At 39.2% G+C, this 18,146-nt stretch overlaps 1 protein-coding gene across 13 annotated transcripts in view; it reads left to right on the top strand.

Moving 5' to 3' along the window:
- Positions 1-18,146, top strand: part of ADCYAP1R1 (ADCYAP receptor type I) — a 152,707-nt gene that overhangs the window by 88,161 nt on the left and 46,400 nt on the right. For all 13 annotated transcript variants that reach the window (XM_064419921.1, XM_064420391.1, XM_064420321.1 and 10 more), the window contains 6 exons: positions 503-610; positions 13,460-13,495; positions 14,114-14,155; positions 15,846-15,949; positions 16,937-17,034; positions 17,505-17,637. In XM_064419921.1, the coding sequence (XP_064275991.1) occupies positions 503-610; positions 13,460-13,495; positions 14,114-14,155; positions 15,846-15,949; positions 16,937-17,034; positions 17,505-17,637 (521 nt within the window). The remainder of the gene's footprint in view (positions 1-502; positions 611-13,459; positions 13,496-14,113; positions 14,156-15,845; positions 15,950-16,936; positions 17,035-17,504; positions 17,638-18,146) is intronic.

The following is an 18,146-nucleotide window of genomic DNA, read 5'->3' as shown; positions in this document are numbered from 1 at the left end:
TTTTGAGACAAATTCCAAAATGAGTGAGTTCCCAAACCTTTACAAGGATTAAAGCCAAGGGAAATTCATGGAATTTAATCAAAGATATGATCCATAAGTTTTTCTGTTGTTTTGGGTTTTGTTTGTTTGTTTTTAATTATTAACCCAGCCCTTCTGAAAGATATTTAAATGGCAGTAGGTTTCATACTGAATGGAAAATTTGTTTCTGGCGTGTGAAATTGGGAGTGAAATTGGGACTAAGGCATGGAAATTAGAAATTGGGACTAATGGCATCTTCTTGGAGAGTAAAGTCTGGCCATTACTGTGTGATGCTACTAAGGATTTTATGCTATTCCTGTAAATGAAAATTTTTTTTTCCCAGGAAAATTGGCATTGTTTATTATTCTAAACAAGAATCTTTTTATTTATAGAAGGAAGAACTAACTACAAAGCTCAGTAACAGTGTGAGGAAAGGGATAGATTTGCACCACTAACACATTTTATCCCTCCTTCTCTTCCACAGGGTGCCCAGGAATGTGGGACAATATCACATGCTGGAAACCTGCAAGTGTGGGAGAAATTGTCTTTGTCAAGTGTCCTGCACTCTTCAGATTTATCATCTCTGAAGATGGTAAAGTATTTTCTCTTTCTTCTTCACCTCTGCTTGGCAAAGCCTCATGATCAGCACGAGTGTAAAGCCTCACTTAGATCCTCAGGATAAAGAGACATCAAAAACTCTCCAGCTGGGCTCCAGCTACAAATAAATTGCAAAAAAACAGGATATTTGTGTGTAGATACATGAGTGTACATGGGGTGGGAGGGAAGGTGTGAAAAAAAGCCTTCACAGACTACACAACATGAAAATACCACAAATTTGAGCTGCTAAAGGGTATATTCAGCCATTGAATTCAGTGGGGACCCAGATCTGTGTTTGGGTCTTGGGTAACACAGTTGGAATCAATTTTAGGAAATAATTAAAATGTAGAGCAGGTTCTGCTTGTGCTGAAGGAGAACACAGGCTTGAGATGAGCAGTGAGGAGCTGCATGTTGGGGTTCAGGGGGGAATTAAAGATTTCTGGAGAGAAGCAGAAGTTCCATCACATTTTGTGTGTGATGATTTTTGTTTATGTCTCATTAAACATAAAAATAAACACAGACATAAACATCCTTCTGTCCCTGTGCTGGTAATTAGCACAGATTGGTCCATTTGCTCCCAGCACCCACTGCAGATCCCTTAATTAGCACTCTCCTTTGAGGAACAAGTTCATCACTGTGGATCCTTTTTCCCAAAGTTTATTTTATCAATTAATTATTAATTTACAGCCTCGAGTCCAAAATCTGGGTTTTTTGCATCGCCACACACACAGAGCATCATTTTTAGGAGTTTTAGGAGTGTTCCATGCACAGCTCCAGGAATTCTGAAATCCTCACTTTTGACACATCCTTTCCAAGGACAGGCATCACCAATGTCACCTAAGCCATGACCCACTTTAGAAATAAGATGAACTCAATTTGACCTGTTCCAGGTCTTAAGTAAATAGTTACTTGTTAATGGAAAAAATACTTTTAAATAGAAATAATTTTAATGTGAATTAAATTATTTAAATAAAAATAGATTGTTATTATATTATTTTAAATTTATCTAAACAAAAATGTATATATTTAAATAAAATCAGGATTTTTATTGTATTTATTATATTCATGCCTTCAATTTATCTAAATAAAGATTTTATTTAGTTACATAAATTATTTAAATGAAAATAATATAAATTGTTTGCAAGAAAATACAGTTTCTTTCAATTAAAATGATAGAGCCTTTAGAAGAGTAAATAAATAAATATATAATATATTGTGTTATGTCTATTATATATATTATACATAATGTATAATATATATTGTATTTTATATATTATATATGATGATATAATATACATATTATATAAACTTAATATATAAATTTCTATATAAACTCCTTTTTTTTATTGTTCTATTTATTTTATCTATGTAAAATAAAGGGCTGAAATAACATTTTTAAATAATTTTCCCAGGATTTACAGATCTCCTCACACACTGTACTTCCCATTTGGCCTGTGGCAGGGTGACACTACGACCCTAAGGGGAGAATTTTCTATCCAGTGGAAACATATGTCCCATTCCTTTATCTCCTCATGGGATCCCCAATAAAAGTGACAGCTGTTACCTTGTGTAGGGCTGGGTTTGAGGGGTTTTTGGACATCTGTTCACCAGGAACACACCCAAGATTCATCATTATTAGATAAACAAATAAACATTTAACCTGGAGCAGCTGGATATCTCAGCAGATGTGGCTGGGATTGCACTGCTGACCCCAAGGTGGAATTGCCAACATCCCAGTTATCAACATCCCATTCACTCTCCTGGGTGAATCAGCATCAGCTTTGCCATCATTGCTGCTAATTTTAATTAGCCAAGTGTGTTTGTTCAATGAGGTTTTAATGAAAAAAGTCACATTTCATGATGGTTCCCTAAGTAATGGGTTATTACAGAACGATAATGTTTCTAAGACATGGATAATCACATTTTAGGGATTGTTATAGTGTCCTCTGGCTGCTGCTCTGTTTCTAGAATATGGAGCTAGGCTGGGCATGGGCACTAATATTAATAAATGGCAAAATCATTCCTAGTACAGCAACATTTTTATATGTTAGATAATTTTTACAAATGCAGCAATAACTTTAAATTATACTTTTTAAAAGTTTGTGCTCTGAAGCACCTGTAGGTAATCCCAGGGCAATCATAGGGTGTGCTGATCTTAAAGAGTGGGTGGGAAATATCTCACCTGGCTTTGGATATTTAAATTTACACGTGAATTTATGAAGAGATCACATGGATTTCTGGTTCAGTTAATATAAATCAATGGGCTCTTGTAGAAGATGCTTTTTCTGACCCCTCTCAAATGCTTTTCTGGAGGTGAGAAAAGTCACTGCTTGTTTTGTGAATTTCAGAAAGGAATCTGACTGCCTTTACTTGGATGTCTGATTTCCATATGGAGCAAAATGGGGAAAAAAATATAAGAGACTACAAAAGAAAAATTAACTAACTAAGCTGTCATCTGGAGGGATGCTTTTTGGAAAAATTAGCTGTGTATTTAGCTAAAAATACCAGCTGTTGCTGGTTTTAATCTGCTCTGCTTTAACCTTCACTGCAATTAAACCAAAGAGTAATTTTTGGGCTGCTGTCAACATCCTGCAGAAAGTTCAAAGTGAAATTCTGTGTGCTTGGCAACCCTGTCTTCTAAAATTTCATTTCACCTCTCCGATCCTCCAGAATCAGAAAGAATTTTTCATTCCTTTCAGATGCAGGCTGTGAACAAAAGTATTGTTCTTAAAATCTCTCTGCTGGAGATTCCTTTCCTCCAGTGGAAAAAAGCTTATTATTTCTCATCTTGTAAATTAGGGATTACAGTGCCTTTCCTTCTAGATAGTTTCCAATTTTTTTTTCTCTCTTCCACATGGATTTCTGTGATTGATATCCATCAATCATTATTTCCACCAGGAGCTGTCACTTCCATGACCTCTCTGTTGTATGTTACCATTTCCCCAGTGCTTTCCCAGCACTGGCTCCAGAAACATCCACGCCACCACAGGACATATTTAAAGCATTCTAAGGCATATTTGAAGAGGTAAAAAGAAGAAAACCATGCCAAGCTGTGATGTTACCTTTCAGTAGGACAGAGCAAGACCTGGAGATGGCTCTACCATAGTGATCTGCACTCCCAGCTGGAGAACTTTCTCTTCTTTGTTGTTTTTTTTCCCTTTTTTTTTTTTTTTCAGAGAGAGGTGATATTGCCTGGCAATGGAAAGCTGCAGAAGCAAAATCTGTGGCTTTTTGTGCTTGGCACTGTACAGCTGAAATATTCTGGAATGTATAAACACACCCAAATGAAACTCAATAACCAGATCAGAAATGAACATATTTTCAGTCCTTTGATTTGCAGTAAGAAATAATACAAAGGATAATTGACAGTTTCTGAGCATTGCCATATGCTCCACATTTGGAAAACTCTTTCATTCAGAAATCCAAATAATAAATATGAGCAGCTCTTACTGAATCTTCCAGCAATTCAGGTAGTTTTTCTGGTGCTCAGTTTAGAATGCTCCCTGATACATTTACCACAAAACATGGTTTACATGTACAACAGCGAAGATTCTCCTAATTTTTACCAAAGGCATAAAACCTATCCCAAACTGACACCATGATTAAGGGTTTCTAATTAAAATCCAGTAGAATAAAGAATGTAATCAGGTATTAGAAAGTTTAAGAGGGAATTACAACCTCTTCTCACATTTCAGAACCAAACTCTTTGGCTTGTTGCTTCTCTTGGTTGAACACAATCAGTGCTCAGGCAACAAGCTCTGTTATCCCAAGAAATTGGAAATAGTCTGTCACTGATCCCATTTAAAACACAGGGAAACACTCAAGTACTTTGTTGTGCTAATTAATTGATTAATTGATTGTGTGAGAAAGCCAAGCCTCATAAGTGCTGCACTAGAGATGCCGAGGGTGGACGGTGGGATTAATGAACACGGGGTTAATTGGATTTGGGAAGCAGTCTGTGCCTGAGTTTACATTTATCCCTAATCAATTAGAATAGGATGACAAGAGAAGAGTTAATGAGAGGGGAAGTGATGCTCTATCTCCAAATCCTTTTGTGTCCTTTCTGGAGAGACAGTCCTGGTAAAGCCTTTAAAAGCTGACATGGGAAAAAGGTACAAAACCCCCTGAGTGGGTGAAAAGACAATAAAAGTCACTGACTTCCCAAAGTGAAAGCTGTTGGAAATATTTGCAAGTTGCAGTTTATATTAGTTTGGGTTATGTATTGATAATTTTTTGTTTAGACGGGAAGAAAAAGTGACTGATAAAGATCAGGGGCCTCCTGAAATCCCAAATATCCCTGGAAGATTGTGTGCTTATTTTTACTGAGGTAAAAGATGCAGGGTTTTGTTGCTACTGCTGAAATTAAGGTCAGCATTGCAGCAGAGGGAAATTGGAAATTGCATTAGCCTGTCAAAAAGGCAAAAGATGAGTGCAAAGGTCCAGATTTCTCTTCAAGGATGTTTTGCTTGGATAAGTATTCCAACATCCTCCTTGGAAAGCGAGGGAAGGCAAGCCCTGTAACCAAGTTTTCTCTGGAAAACATGTATGATCCATCCCAGCATTCTCATTGTGGGAATAATGAGCCATTGGAGCTTATTTTTATTTATTTGTTTATTGAAGCAACCGGGACTCTGAAACCTTTGTTTCAGCCTTAATTTTATGTAAGATTCTACATAGCAGTCATAATCAAGTTCAGTGCAAAGGCCATCCATTTTATAAATAAACCATTTAAAAAATTTAAAAAGAAAGAAAGAAACATATATATAAAATGGCACTTGATAGATAACAAGTAATTTCCAGCTGGTTTTCATCCATGGGCTTTGCACAGGCAGTAAAGCCATGAGATTACTCCAGCTTTTCCAAAGAGAGGAGGAAAAGCTATAATTAAGCCTCCATGGTCACAGCATCATGAAGTCCATCTGCAATGCAGAGAAAATGGGAGGAAAATGCTGTCATCAAAGAATAGTAACGGGATCTACAATTCTATTCAAATAGCTGAGCCTCTCAGATGAGTCTTTTCAAGCAGAAAAAAAGACATTTTATGGCCTTTCCCACTAAATTATGTGGACGTAAGGCTTTGTGCCTCGGATACTCAAATGTGCAGCACAAGCAAGAGCTTTTCAGCTGAAGATCCAGTCCTTGGTCCTCTGCAGGGGGACATCCTGCAGTGGTCAGGAAAAAGCTGCAACGCAGCTTAAGAACTTTATTACTGATCTGAGAGCTAATCTGGCTTTAGGGCGGAAAAAATCCTGCATCTTTGGGAAGAATGCAAGGGTGGAAGATGTTGAGAACTGCTGAGTGGTTTGGAGAACACTTGCACTGCAAAAGGGGATAGATTGAAGTATCACTGCAGGGGCAACATGAGCAGATCCTTCAACCTTTCCTAATAATCTTTGCTCTGTTCATCTTTCTCGTCTTGACCCAAATGATTGGGAAAAGAGTTCCAGGTGACTGCAGGATTTTAGGTGTGGTGGGCACATATTCATGCTTCCCTTTGAGCAAGGCATTTGTTTTCTTCTCTAGGAGTTATTTCAGAACTGGCAATCTCCGATGGGCAATGTTCCAAATTTTTTTCATGAGTCTTGTTTGAAAAAACTTTTGTTTTTCTCTCAATTATCATCCCTGCCTTCTTCAGAGCTAGGAGACCCTTCAATAGTAATTGCATTGATCCTGCACTCTGATGGATGCTCCTGTGACAGCCAGACTCAAAGGAAGGACTCACATAACGTTTAGATGATGCTTAGTTGCTATGGTGACCTCAGTCCACTTCTAGTTTCACATCCTTTAACAGGAAAGAGGAAGAAAAAATAAAGCCATGATTTCCCTTTAATGTTATTGATCATATCTGTGCATCAGTCCTACCTTAGCCAGCCCTGTGTGCTCTGACATTTCTGTTCTCCATGTGGGACCTCACTGGAATTCTCCCATGATTTGTGGATCTTGTCCCTGTGTCCTGAATGTAAACTGGGATAGAGGAAGAAATTAATTATGTATCAGTCTGTCCCTGCCTTCACTGCAATGTCTTGTACAAACCTCTGGGTAACAAAGATTTTGCTGAAGCTTTTTCCTCTCGTGGTAGGACAGATATATAAACCCAACCATCCTCTGGAAATTCCAACCCTCTGCCCCTTATGGGAGAAGACTTAGAAACCAGGTGAACTTATCTTCAGGTAGATAAACTGGATGGAATGAGTTTGCCCCACAGGATCAGTTACTCAGATGTCCTTAGGCACCAGGTCTTATTCAAACACACTAATACACAAAGGGCTTCCAAATCTTACTCTTGATTATCCTCTGCCCCAGTTTTCTTGTATTCTAAATAAAACAAACACCCCTCCATTTTATACTGTCTCTGTGTGTGCATCCAGTTCACAAATCCCTTTGTCAATGCAAATTGAGGTAGGAAGGGACCTTAAAAGTCTTCTCAGTTCCACCCCCTGCCATGGGCAGGGACACCTTCCACAATCCCAGTGATGCCTTGTGCAGGCTGACCTAGAACAGAGGCTGGACAGAGCTAAAGAACAAAGCAGGGATTGATTCAAAGGATCTCCTCCATGGATCCACCTTGGGCAGCACCAGAGCCCAGCCAGGGCTGCACCCAAGATGAACCCAAATGGTCCCAAAATGCACGAGCGCTGCCGGGGTCTCTCCCTGGGCTCAGCTCTGCTCCATGTGCACATTGCAGTTCAGTGTCCAACCCCAGCTGCAGCCCCTGCAGTCCCATCCTGCTTGTTTTTCTCTCTCCAGCCCACGGGGTTTGTGCTCTTGGGCTGAGATTTGGATCATTTGTCCTTGGTGCCCAGCTGGAGCAGGAATTGTTTTGTGTCCCTGCTCTGTGCAGAGAGCTCACCATGCCCTGATGTGAAGCCCAGACCCACAGACTAAAGCCGCACAGAATCTGAAAAATATGAAAGCTGAAAGCTGAGGCATCACCAGGTTGTTCCTTTCCCCATCCAGCCTGGCCTTGAACACTTACAGGCATCCAGGGGCAGCCACAGCTTCTCTGGAAAACACAAAGAGCCATAATAATAGAGGTGGGATGGTTGGATAATGTGTGTGTGGGATTGTGGGTGTGCAGCACAGGGCTGGCAGAGGGCTGATGTCCCTTCCAGGGACACAGCGGGCAGGGTATGGAACCAGAACCCGTGTGGGGAGCTCAGAGAGTGCAGAAAAGCTGCTAAGTAGCCTGCTGCTCCTGACTGTGGCTTTGCCAGCCGGCTGAACAGATTGCTGGAGCAGGACAGCAGCAGGCAGCCATGGGGAAGGCAGAGAGGAGGCTCAGCGTGGTGGATGCCACGGATTCGGGCGCGAGAGCTCGCTGGTTTATTTTGTATTTAGAAATTGAATGTAAAACTTCTAATTAGTGCTGTATAAGGCAGGAATTAAAAAAGTAAACTCCTGCCCTGCCAACTTGTTATCCACATAGCTGGACAGCAGAGAGGAGGCTCAGGTGGTGGATGCTGTGGGTTCGGGCATGAGAGCTCTCTGGTTTATTTCACATTTAGAAATTGAATGTTAAACTTCTAATCAGTGCTATATAAAGCAGGAAAGAAAAAATTAAGCTCCTGCCCAGCCACCTCGTTATCCACATAGCTGGACAGCAGGATAACAAGGGGTTGTAATTGTTTTCTACAGCCTCTCTCTGCCCCGGTGGCTGCACGTTCTGTAGGGACACAATGTGCAGTAAAAACAGTTCAGGCTCTGCATGTTGATCTTAATGCTGTCAAAATCCAAAACCTTTTGTAGAATTACCTTTGTGGCGCAGCCCTCCAACCCACAATACAGAGATGAGAACAACAGGACTACGGGAGAAGTGTGGGCAAGCCAATTCAGAGCTGAACAGCTTTGGAAGCCTTTCATCCCCTCCCGCCCCGCCACTAATAAGGGACAAACGCTGGAACAAAAGGGTTAAATGCGAGCTGTGTTCAGATAAACAAAGCCACGGGAGGCCAGGCAGGTGGAGAGCAGCCAGCACAGATTTGGCACCAAGGAGGAGATCTAAAAGGCTCTGAGGCTCATGGTGCACAGGCTGGTTCTTGGCTTCAGCTTCCCTGTCCACTTTAAATCAGGAGCAACTGCTGTCGTCGAGTTTCTCATCAGTTGTTGCATAGTGAGGGGTGAATTATGAGTTCTGGGTCTCAGTAAATAAAAATCAAAGAGGAAAGTCTGATAAATGTGCAAGAAAAGGGCAGGAAAGGTCTGGGTCTCTGCCACCAACTCTGTGGAGAGCCATTGGCAAGTCCTTGGATTTTTTTTCACCCCTCTGTTACCTCTTCCTGCAGAAAACGAAAATAAGGAGTATTTTCTGTACTTGGTCCTTTGAATTGGTAACTCAGCATTCTGATACATCTTCTCTAGGATGTCTGAGCAGTACTGCAAATAACATCTAATTAACAATGTCAATTAAAGCATTAATTGTAGATTTGCTTCCCAAAGAGTGACACTTACTTAAGTCTGGTCAAACAGCAAATAACACAACCTGTCAATACACTGGATAAACCATCCTGTGCTGAGGATAACAGCAACTTCCTCAGGAGTTTATTGACTGATAAGAGCAATTATTGATTTAATAAGTGCTGTTCTAAGGCACTGTTTAGTGTCTGCCGTCGTGTCCATATTTCCATAATTTGGGTTTAACAACATGTGAGAAGCACAGATGTCATTCAAATAAGTCATAAAATCGTGATATTTAAGATGCTGTCATCATGGAAAAATAATTTATGGAATGGTTTGGGTTGGAAAAGATCTTAAAGCTCAACCAGTGCCACCCCCTGCCAGGGCCTGCCCACCCTTTGAGTAAAGAATTTCTTCCTCATACCCAACCTAAACCTGCCCACTTTCAGTTTAAAGCCATTCCTCCTCATCCTGTCACTACAGTCTCTCCTCAGAAGTCCCTTGTAAATGTAACCCTTGAGTGAAACCCCTGAAAAATGTGCTTCCAGTGGAAATGCAGATGAAAATCATATTTTATTTATTCTTCGTTTCTGAGAGAGCAATGCATTTCATTAGACCATTGTGTAATCATATCAATGGGCTTTCTCTTCTTCATCAGTGAGGTTAAACACACCAATTTCTCATTGTTTGTGTCCTTAGAATAGGAAAAGAAGGTTTGTGAGAAAGCCCACGCAGTGAGGGGTCCTGGAGTCCTGCCCTCTCCATCACTGACAGCAGAGTAAATTTACTGAGGTCACTCTAAGAGTCTTAAAGGCACTAAGGTGAAAATATAACCCAGAAAAACAATGTTTTGAGGTAATATTGTGGAAAATGAGAGTGTGTCTGGGATTCCTTAGAACCCTTTAGATGCAAGGTCAGGTCTATGTAACATGTTAAATGGTGTGCACAAAAGGAATGCATTTTAACTCCATTTCATTCTCAGACATGTGAGGAAGCAGCACAAATGCCATGGATTTCTGTCAAATAAATATCCATATTTTGCTGTAGGATACAGAAACTTGCACTGTCTGAGGGCAAGGCAGCAGCTGCAGAATGCAGGAATTCAAAGGCATGTGGTGGCTGCGTGTTCGTTCATGTACTTTTATATATAGCTAAATATATCTGTTTGTATATATAATATATAATATATAATATATAATATATAATATATAATATATAATATATAATATATAATATATAATATATAATATATAATATATAATATATAATATATAATTTTATATATTATATATTATATATTATATATTATATATTATATATTATATATTATATTATTATATATTATATATTATATATTATATATTATAATTACTATAATATATTTATTTATGTATATAAAATATCTGTTTATATATATATAACATCTGCATATTTAAAATATGTAAATATGAAATATAAATATATATGTTTATGTATTATAATTTAATATTATATATTATACACTATATATTATATGTGTTTACATTTTATATATACTTATAGATAAAATATAAACTACAATATAAATATAAATATAAATATAAATATACAGATATACAGATATACAGATATATTTATAAAAATACATATATTTAAATAATTACAAAGAAATACAAAAAAATATATCCACACACACCCACAAATATAATTGTATATATCTTCATTTTATGCCAACACTCAATAGATGAATTTTGACATTTTTGTTTAAATTTAGGGCATGATGTTCAATATAAATCTAGTTAACTTCCCAGTATCTTAACTTATTAGTGAAAATTGAGTTGATGAATCAAGCCTAAAAGCCTATACAGACAAATGTTGTACTGGAGTTTTTTTCAGTATATTAATTAGGACTCAGATACAGAAATATATGTTAATGAAAGGCTTGCTTGCTACTACAAATCAGAAAATTAATGTTGTTAGAAGAGTGAGTCCCTTCATAATGTCCAAACACGGTGAAATGCAAAAATAATTTCAGTGTATATACAAAAATATTTCTGTAACAAGCCTATTCCTTTCAGAAAAATTGCATTAATGTGTTTTAGCTGTTATTAAGGATGTAATGAAATTAAAAATTAACTAAAATTTATTATTTTAATATCAATGACACTAACTGCTATCTCTGTTTAGAATTAAATGATGATCATTTTTATGTGATGCTTTTTAGACTGCAGGGAAAAAATAGATGCATTCAAAACATTTAAATTTAAGAGAAATGTCTTTTTACAGCCATCACTGTAATAAGCAGGATGTCAGGAACACCAGGAATCAATCTACTGAATACTGGCCTGGTCTTTCTCCAGAAAGAATTCTGCATAGTTTTGAGGTCAAATTACTGTACAAATGCTAAACTAAAAATGGATTTTCATGAGTCAAAGAGGTTTTGAGGAGTTTTTCTTGCAGCTTTTTGAGCCCTGCTTGTGTGGGTCAGTGTGAGGCACAGGCTGCTGAGCTGGGTGACCTCACTTAGGGGACAAGTTCCATCTGAGCTGCTGGTTGGAGTGTCAGATGCTGTGAAAAATACCATGAAAGAAGTGATAAAGGAGTGGTGGTTTGCTCTTTGATCCTCTGGTTGTCTGATACACCCGCAAATAAAAATTCCTGCACCACAACCTGACATCCAGATTTTAGCAACACATCCTGATTTTAGCAACAAATTCCTAAAACTGAGCTATATAACTGCTAATAAGCATGGGGTTTGGTGGATTTAGGAGGAAAAAAGGTCTCTCCAAACTGTTCTGCAGAGCAGAATAGATGAATATTCTGTTATTTAATATTCTAATACTGACCATCACTGAACACACCACACCATCCCTAATATTCTGCCAGGAATGTGGAGCACATTCACTGCTGCAGCATCTGCCAGCTCAGCCCCGTGCAGCAGCTGAACCACCTTGGCTGCAGGAAAATGTTTGCTCAGAGCACTGGAGACACCTCCTCAGAATTCAGAGATCTGCCCAACATCTGCAAACATCCAGGAATTAGAGTCACAGAATATCCTGAGTTGGAAGGGACCCACAAATTCATCCTGTCCCCGCACAAAATCCCAGCCTGTGCATCCCTGGGAGAGGTGTCCAGTCCATCCTGGAGCTCTGGCAGCCTTGGGAATGTGACCATTCCATGGGTCAGCACCCCACTGCCCTCTGGGGGAAGAACCTTCCCCTAAAATCCAGGCTAAATTCTTCCTGTGGAATCCTGGCAGCAGCTGGAGTTGGGCAGAGAAGGATGGACACTGTGGGTGTTCTCACTGTGGCTTTCAGGATCAACCCTCCAAAATCCTCAGTGGTTGGATGTGTAGGATTGATGTTTAATAATCCATCCAAAGTCATGAAACATGCCTGATACATCAGATGAGTTTTCTATGCTCTCACCATCATTTTCGCATCAAACCCTCTTTTTTCTGTCTTAAATGCTATAAAAGCACATCAGATTTACTTTAGAGGAGACACAGAAATCAAGGAATTTTAAATTATTATGTGAATTATAAATTTATGCCATGCTGAAAAGCCTCCTGTTATTATTTTATTTCTTTAGATGCTTTCTCCTTTCCCATAGGATCAAAATCAGTATTTGTTTGGATTTCACTTTTAACAAAACCTTTCTCAGACAATTTGGTGAAGGTTTTTCCAATCCCTAATTAACATTTGACCACTGGGGTTAAAAGGGGAACAACCTGAAGCCGTGTTGGGGCTGAATAAGATGCAGAACTAAACCGAAGTGAACATTTCACCTGCTGCAGTGGTCAGTGAGGTGCTGGAAATGTTTTTGAGAGTGATTTGCAGCAGCTCCCTGAGGCTCCTCTGTGCACGGTGCAGCAGCTCCACTCCCTGGCTCCAGGCAGCTCCTCCTGCATCCCCAGCTGAGCCAGAACCCAGGCAGGATCCAGGGAAACCTGATTTCAGCCCAATTCTGATTAAACATGGAGCACAGGGGGTTGGGAGGTTGGTTTGGCATCGTTCCAACAATTTTATTTTTTTTTAAAAGCAAAAGAAAGGGAGATTTCTAATATAAGCTCATAGTTTTATCATTTCTCACTGTGATAATTGTGTTTTTAGGATATTAAGCAGCATGGGTTTGGATACAGTGTTTTGGAAATGTGTGAGTCTTTCTCAATTAAGAACATTCCCCTAAAAAATAATTTTTTAAAAAATCCACAAAAATGCTCCTAGATCAATTTTTCGTATTCTTCCTAGAGTCTAATGAAAATTCATGAAACCAGATATTTAACAATATCCCATCTTCTGAAAATCTTTTCCCACTCATAAATATGCAAGATTAATACAAAAAAAAAGATTTAAACCTGCAGTTCTCCTCTGGGCTCTGCTACATCCAGTCTTTTATGGGAGTCAAACTTTTATCAAAATTGCAACCTATTATCATTATGAATTAATTATTTTCATTCTTCTAATTGCAGGTTGGGAAGTGGATAATTTGGGGCAAACCCACGCAGGTAAGAATCAGTTTTGCTGCTTATCTCCTCTGTACATCTGTTCCCCAAAATGGTGTGCACATGTTAGTTTGAGATTATTAAAAAGTTCTCGGTGTATCAACAACTATGACAATGATACATTGGTACTTAACTATAATACTTGCACAAAAAGTGAAATTAAAAATCTCATAAGTCTCTATAAATCAGTGTGATTTTACCTAAAGCCACAAAATTATATTATCTTATTTAAAGCAATTAATTACTGCTCTTTGTCATTGATGGATGGAAAGAATGATTCATTAATCCTCTGAAAGCTGGTCATATTTAAATACCTGAGGATTATAAATGTAAATTCCTATAGAAATCATATTTGGCTTCCATATTTTTGCAATAAATTTTGCCCCTGTTTATTGTTTGTGTTTTTAATTCTAAATTTAGAGGTTCAGCTTTGATTTAAACTCTCAAGTAAAGATGTGTTTACTTCCTGAGAAGACAGCACCAAGTATTTATTGCCTTTGGGCCTGATCTAAACAAATAAAAATCAATTGCACTCCATTCACTGCTTTCCACTGAGACCAGTTTGGGCTCTAATAGAAAACACAATCAAAACAATTTCATACCCAATTTCCACTTTCCTAGGTGATTATGACCTGCTGGAAAGCACAGCCCAGTCTCTCCTAGGTAAGAAACAGAACCATGGAAATTTTTGCCTCTCTTTTTATTTATCTCTCCTTTAAAAAGGAAGCTCTCAGCTCTTTTTCCCTGCAATTTTGGTATTATTTTCTAATCAGTTCTAATTGTTATGACATATTTTCTGCTCTGTTACTTCTAGCAATATTATGAAAATTTATTCCTCCTCTATTAAGCCTTGCAATCTAAGAAGTGTGCTGCTATAAATTATATCTACCTGCTTAACAGTAATTACTAAATGGTGTTAAAGGAAGTCAGTACCATGATTCAGTGCTTTTATTTCCATAGAAAACTAGGGATGAATGTGCAAGAGTAATTTAACAAAATTTGCTGAGTAATGCAATGTTCTTAAATGAATGCTGTGATTAAAGAGATATATTCTGCTGCATGGATGGCAAACAGAATCTCTTAAATAAGGTTAAAAATAAGGTTAGGAGAGACTAAACTGCTCTAAGAATGCAAAGCAGCACAACTTTAATAGCAAAGAGCAAACTCAAAACTTGGAAATTTCCGTCAGTTTTGGTCAAGGTGCAACTGAAACTCCAAAAAGTGTGATAATTTGATAAATTGAGGTTCTTCCTTTGTTCTGGAGAGGAAGAATTGCAGCAGCAACCCATCCCTAATTTTTTGGAAAAGCCATTGAGCTTTGAGAAGAATAATGGTGCTTCAAAAGAGCCCCACAGGGGCTGTCCTACCTCAGGCAGCTTTGTAGGTAAATGAGTGTCAGGAGATTCTTCCTCTTCTGCCCCCAACTCTTCATTCCCAGTATGGTTTTAAAGCCTAAGTTTATCAGTGAAACAATTGAGGAGCTGCTTTTTATATGAGATTAGCCAAAAAATTCTGGTATTTAAGCCAATATTTGCTTAAAATTAAGGTTATTTACCAGGATTGGAATAATTAATAGACAGAGGAAAGTGAGAAGCTCTGAATTCAGCAACTGAGGCCACCCTGGGCATCTGGAGATAGAGAAGGACACATTGCCATGAAGACAGGGATGGGAGAGAAATTTCCAGTCTACGTTCCTTTGTTTTTCCTAGACCGTTCCCATAAACTCACTCTGAGATCAGAGCCTGGGCTTGGAGATAAACAAGTGAGATGTGTCTTATCTGCCTGCAGCAGAGCAATCCAGCTGCCTCTCCATGGATATATAACCCATGATTACCTGAGATATCCCACAGCATCCTGACTGGCTTCATGCACCTGGACCAAAAAAATCATGTTAGTCTGGTGTTTCCCACCAGTCCCATGCATGTGCCTCAGATATAAACCATTAAAAATAGCACAAAGGGCCTGTTTTTAATCACTGCATTTCTCCTTTGGCCATGTGGAGTGGAGATACCTTCATCAAAGCTGGAGTCATCAGATGCCTTTTTGAAAGAAATGGGCATTTAGCTGAACCCTGGTTTAGGAACCTTCTTGAGAATGAGATTTTTGGTGGTCTGGAGACACTGAATGTACTGATTAAATATTTTTGCTCTCTGGTGACCAACTGTAGTAATAGGTTCCTGTTGTAGGACTGGATCATTAAAGACCTCAATAAATTTCCAGAATTAAATCTATGGACAGGCAGATAAACAGAGCTTCCAGTGCAACTGTGGGGTTTGCTTTGCCCCAAGGAGTGGGAAGGGATGTCCCGGAGGTTTTTCTTGGGATGTGACATTCCCACTTGCCCTTGGCACAGGGGACATCAGCAGGAATTGCACTGAAGATGGCTGGTCTGAACCTTTCCCTCATTATTACGATGCCTGCGGCTTCGATGAGAACGAAACAGAGTCTGATAACCAGGTGGGAATTAATCTCATAATTAAAAACAAATGAAGGGGGGAGGGGGGAAGCAGCAGGCTGCTCTCTGTCCAGCCTCTGGTCATGTTCTGATTTGATAGTGATGAGAACAAACAATCAGATGTACATGGGTATGGGAATAAAGCACAGACTCCATTTTCTTCATGGTGGAAAAAGCCCCTTCCTTATTCACATAACTCCTTTTTATACAGTTTTTCAGACCTCGTGTGGGACTCCAATTGGTCAGGAGCTTTCTTGCCAATTACTTTATTGCTTACTAACAAGCTGTTATTCTGTATTGACTGGTCACTCAAACCCCTGGGGTGTACATGTAGGAAAAGTTGTTTGAAGAGATAGTTTCCATTTTTCTATCTAATGGGGCAAAATGAGTTTATACATGTGCCAGTTGTTTTTCACCCAGGAATATGTTGAATGTGTTGTTATTTGTTAACAAATTGCTCACACCAGGATTCCTTTCACATGGGAACTTGCAAAGTGCCAGCTTGCCTTAGAAGAAATGACAGGCTAGCCAGGGCAGGCCTGACTTTATGAAGCCTTATTTTAGGATTTTTCTACCTTTACTGCAACACATGGGTATAAAACTGTGAGAAGTGAGATCTGAATCCTTCCAGGGCATGTATTGAATTTTTATAGAAGATGAGCTTTTAGTGTTGATATAGCTTGGAACTTCTAGAATTGCAGGCTAACCCTCAATTCCACCCCTGCTGATAAAGAATCTCTTAGCCAAGTGGTTTTTTTTCCTACAGACGCTTATAAAAGAAATAGATAGATAGCCTTTCCTACCTCAGTGATAAATAACCTCATGGTGTGCAGACCCAGCTCCAAAGCAGAGCTTGGTGCACAGTGAGATCTCAGAGGAAATTAGGAGAAACCAGGCTGTGCAAAGACACAGATCCTGGTTGCTCCCACACATTGGCAGCTGTGTGGCTGTGAATAAACCCTTTAACCCTGTGGTTTTTGCCTCCCAAGGATTACTACTATCTCTCAGTGAAGGCTCTGTACACGGTGGGATACAGCACTTCCCTGGTTTCCCTCACCACTGCCATGGTCATCCTGTGTCGCTTCAGGTGAGTGGGGACACCAGCAGGGAGCTGCTCAGGCCCTGGAGGAAAGAACCTGGAGCTCAGCTGCCCCAAACTGAGCTAAAGATTTTATCTCACCAGAGGTATAATAAGAAGGGGAAGATCCTTCAGCTGAGTTGCTCCCCCAGCTTGGACACACTCCAGAAGTCACATTTCAGCAGAGTGTAAATGCAGCAGGAGAAGCTGTGGGTCTGGTTTATGAAACTTTACAAGCTGCACTGGGCTTGTTCTGTTGTCTATTTTATACTTCTCTGCATCCTTTTACAAGATAATTCCAAAATCCTCCTCTTTCTCAAGTTTAGGACCTGTACTAACGCAGTCTTGGCTTAGATGTTGGTGTTCTTAGCACCAAGGTCAAGTGTGTTCAGGCCCAGTGTGACATTTCCACAAAATAAAACTATTTTCTTCTTTATTTCTCTTTTTCCCCCTCCCCTCCCTTCCTCTTTCCTCTCCAGGAAGCTTCACTGCACTCGGAATTTCATCCACATGAACCTTTTTGTTTCATTCATCCTCCGTGCAATATCTGTGTTCATCAAGGATGGAGTTCTTTATGCTGAGCAGGATGGAAACCACTGCTTTATCTCCACGGTGAGTCAAACTGAAACCAAATCCTTCTCCTTCACTTTTTTTCAGCTCAAGATAACAAAAAGCAGTCTGTGTAGTATCATGAGTTATCCCAGTTCTCAGCCAGACTGGATGTTTCGTCTCGTGATGTCACCAGTGTCCTACAGAACAAACCTACAGGTTTTATTTTCTGACTCTGCCCTGATTGTTCCTCCCTTTCCCAGATCTGCTCAGAGATAGGTGGGATGAGGGCAGACACAAGCAATTTCCTCCATCTGAAGGTCTGTTTTTTCTCCAGAGCCTGTTTGTTCTGGATGTCAGGCAGAGTCACGTGGAAACAGGGTGACCATTCAGACACAGAGAATACACCTGATGGCCACACTCTCAGAAAATCATCAGCATTACCCACATCTTTGTCTCTTAAATCTGTAGTTTCATGCAGAGCACTCTTTCACTGATGCATTTAGCATTTATTATGTGTAAATCCCAACTCCTTTCACATTTAAGGCTAGTATTTGATATGATAAATCAGC

This window comes from Passer domesticus, chromosome 1 (genome assembly GCF_036417665.1).
Source record: "Passer domesticus isolate bPasDom1 chromosome 1, bPasDom1.hap1, whole genome shotgun sequence".
Classification (NCBI taxonomy): Eukaryota; Metazoa; Chordata; class Aves; order Passeriformes; family Passeridae; genus Passer; species Passer domesticus.
Note: the sequence above shows the minus strand (reverse complement) of the source record. Positions and strands in the feature narration are given on the sequence as shown.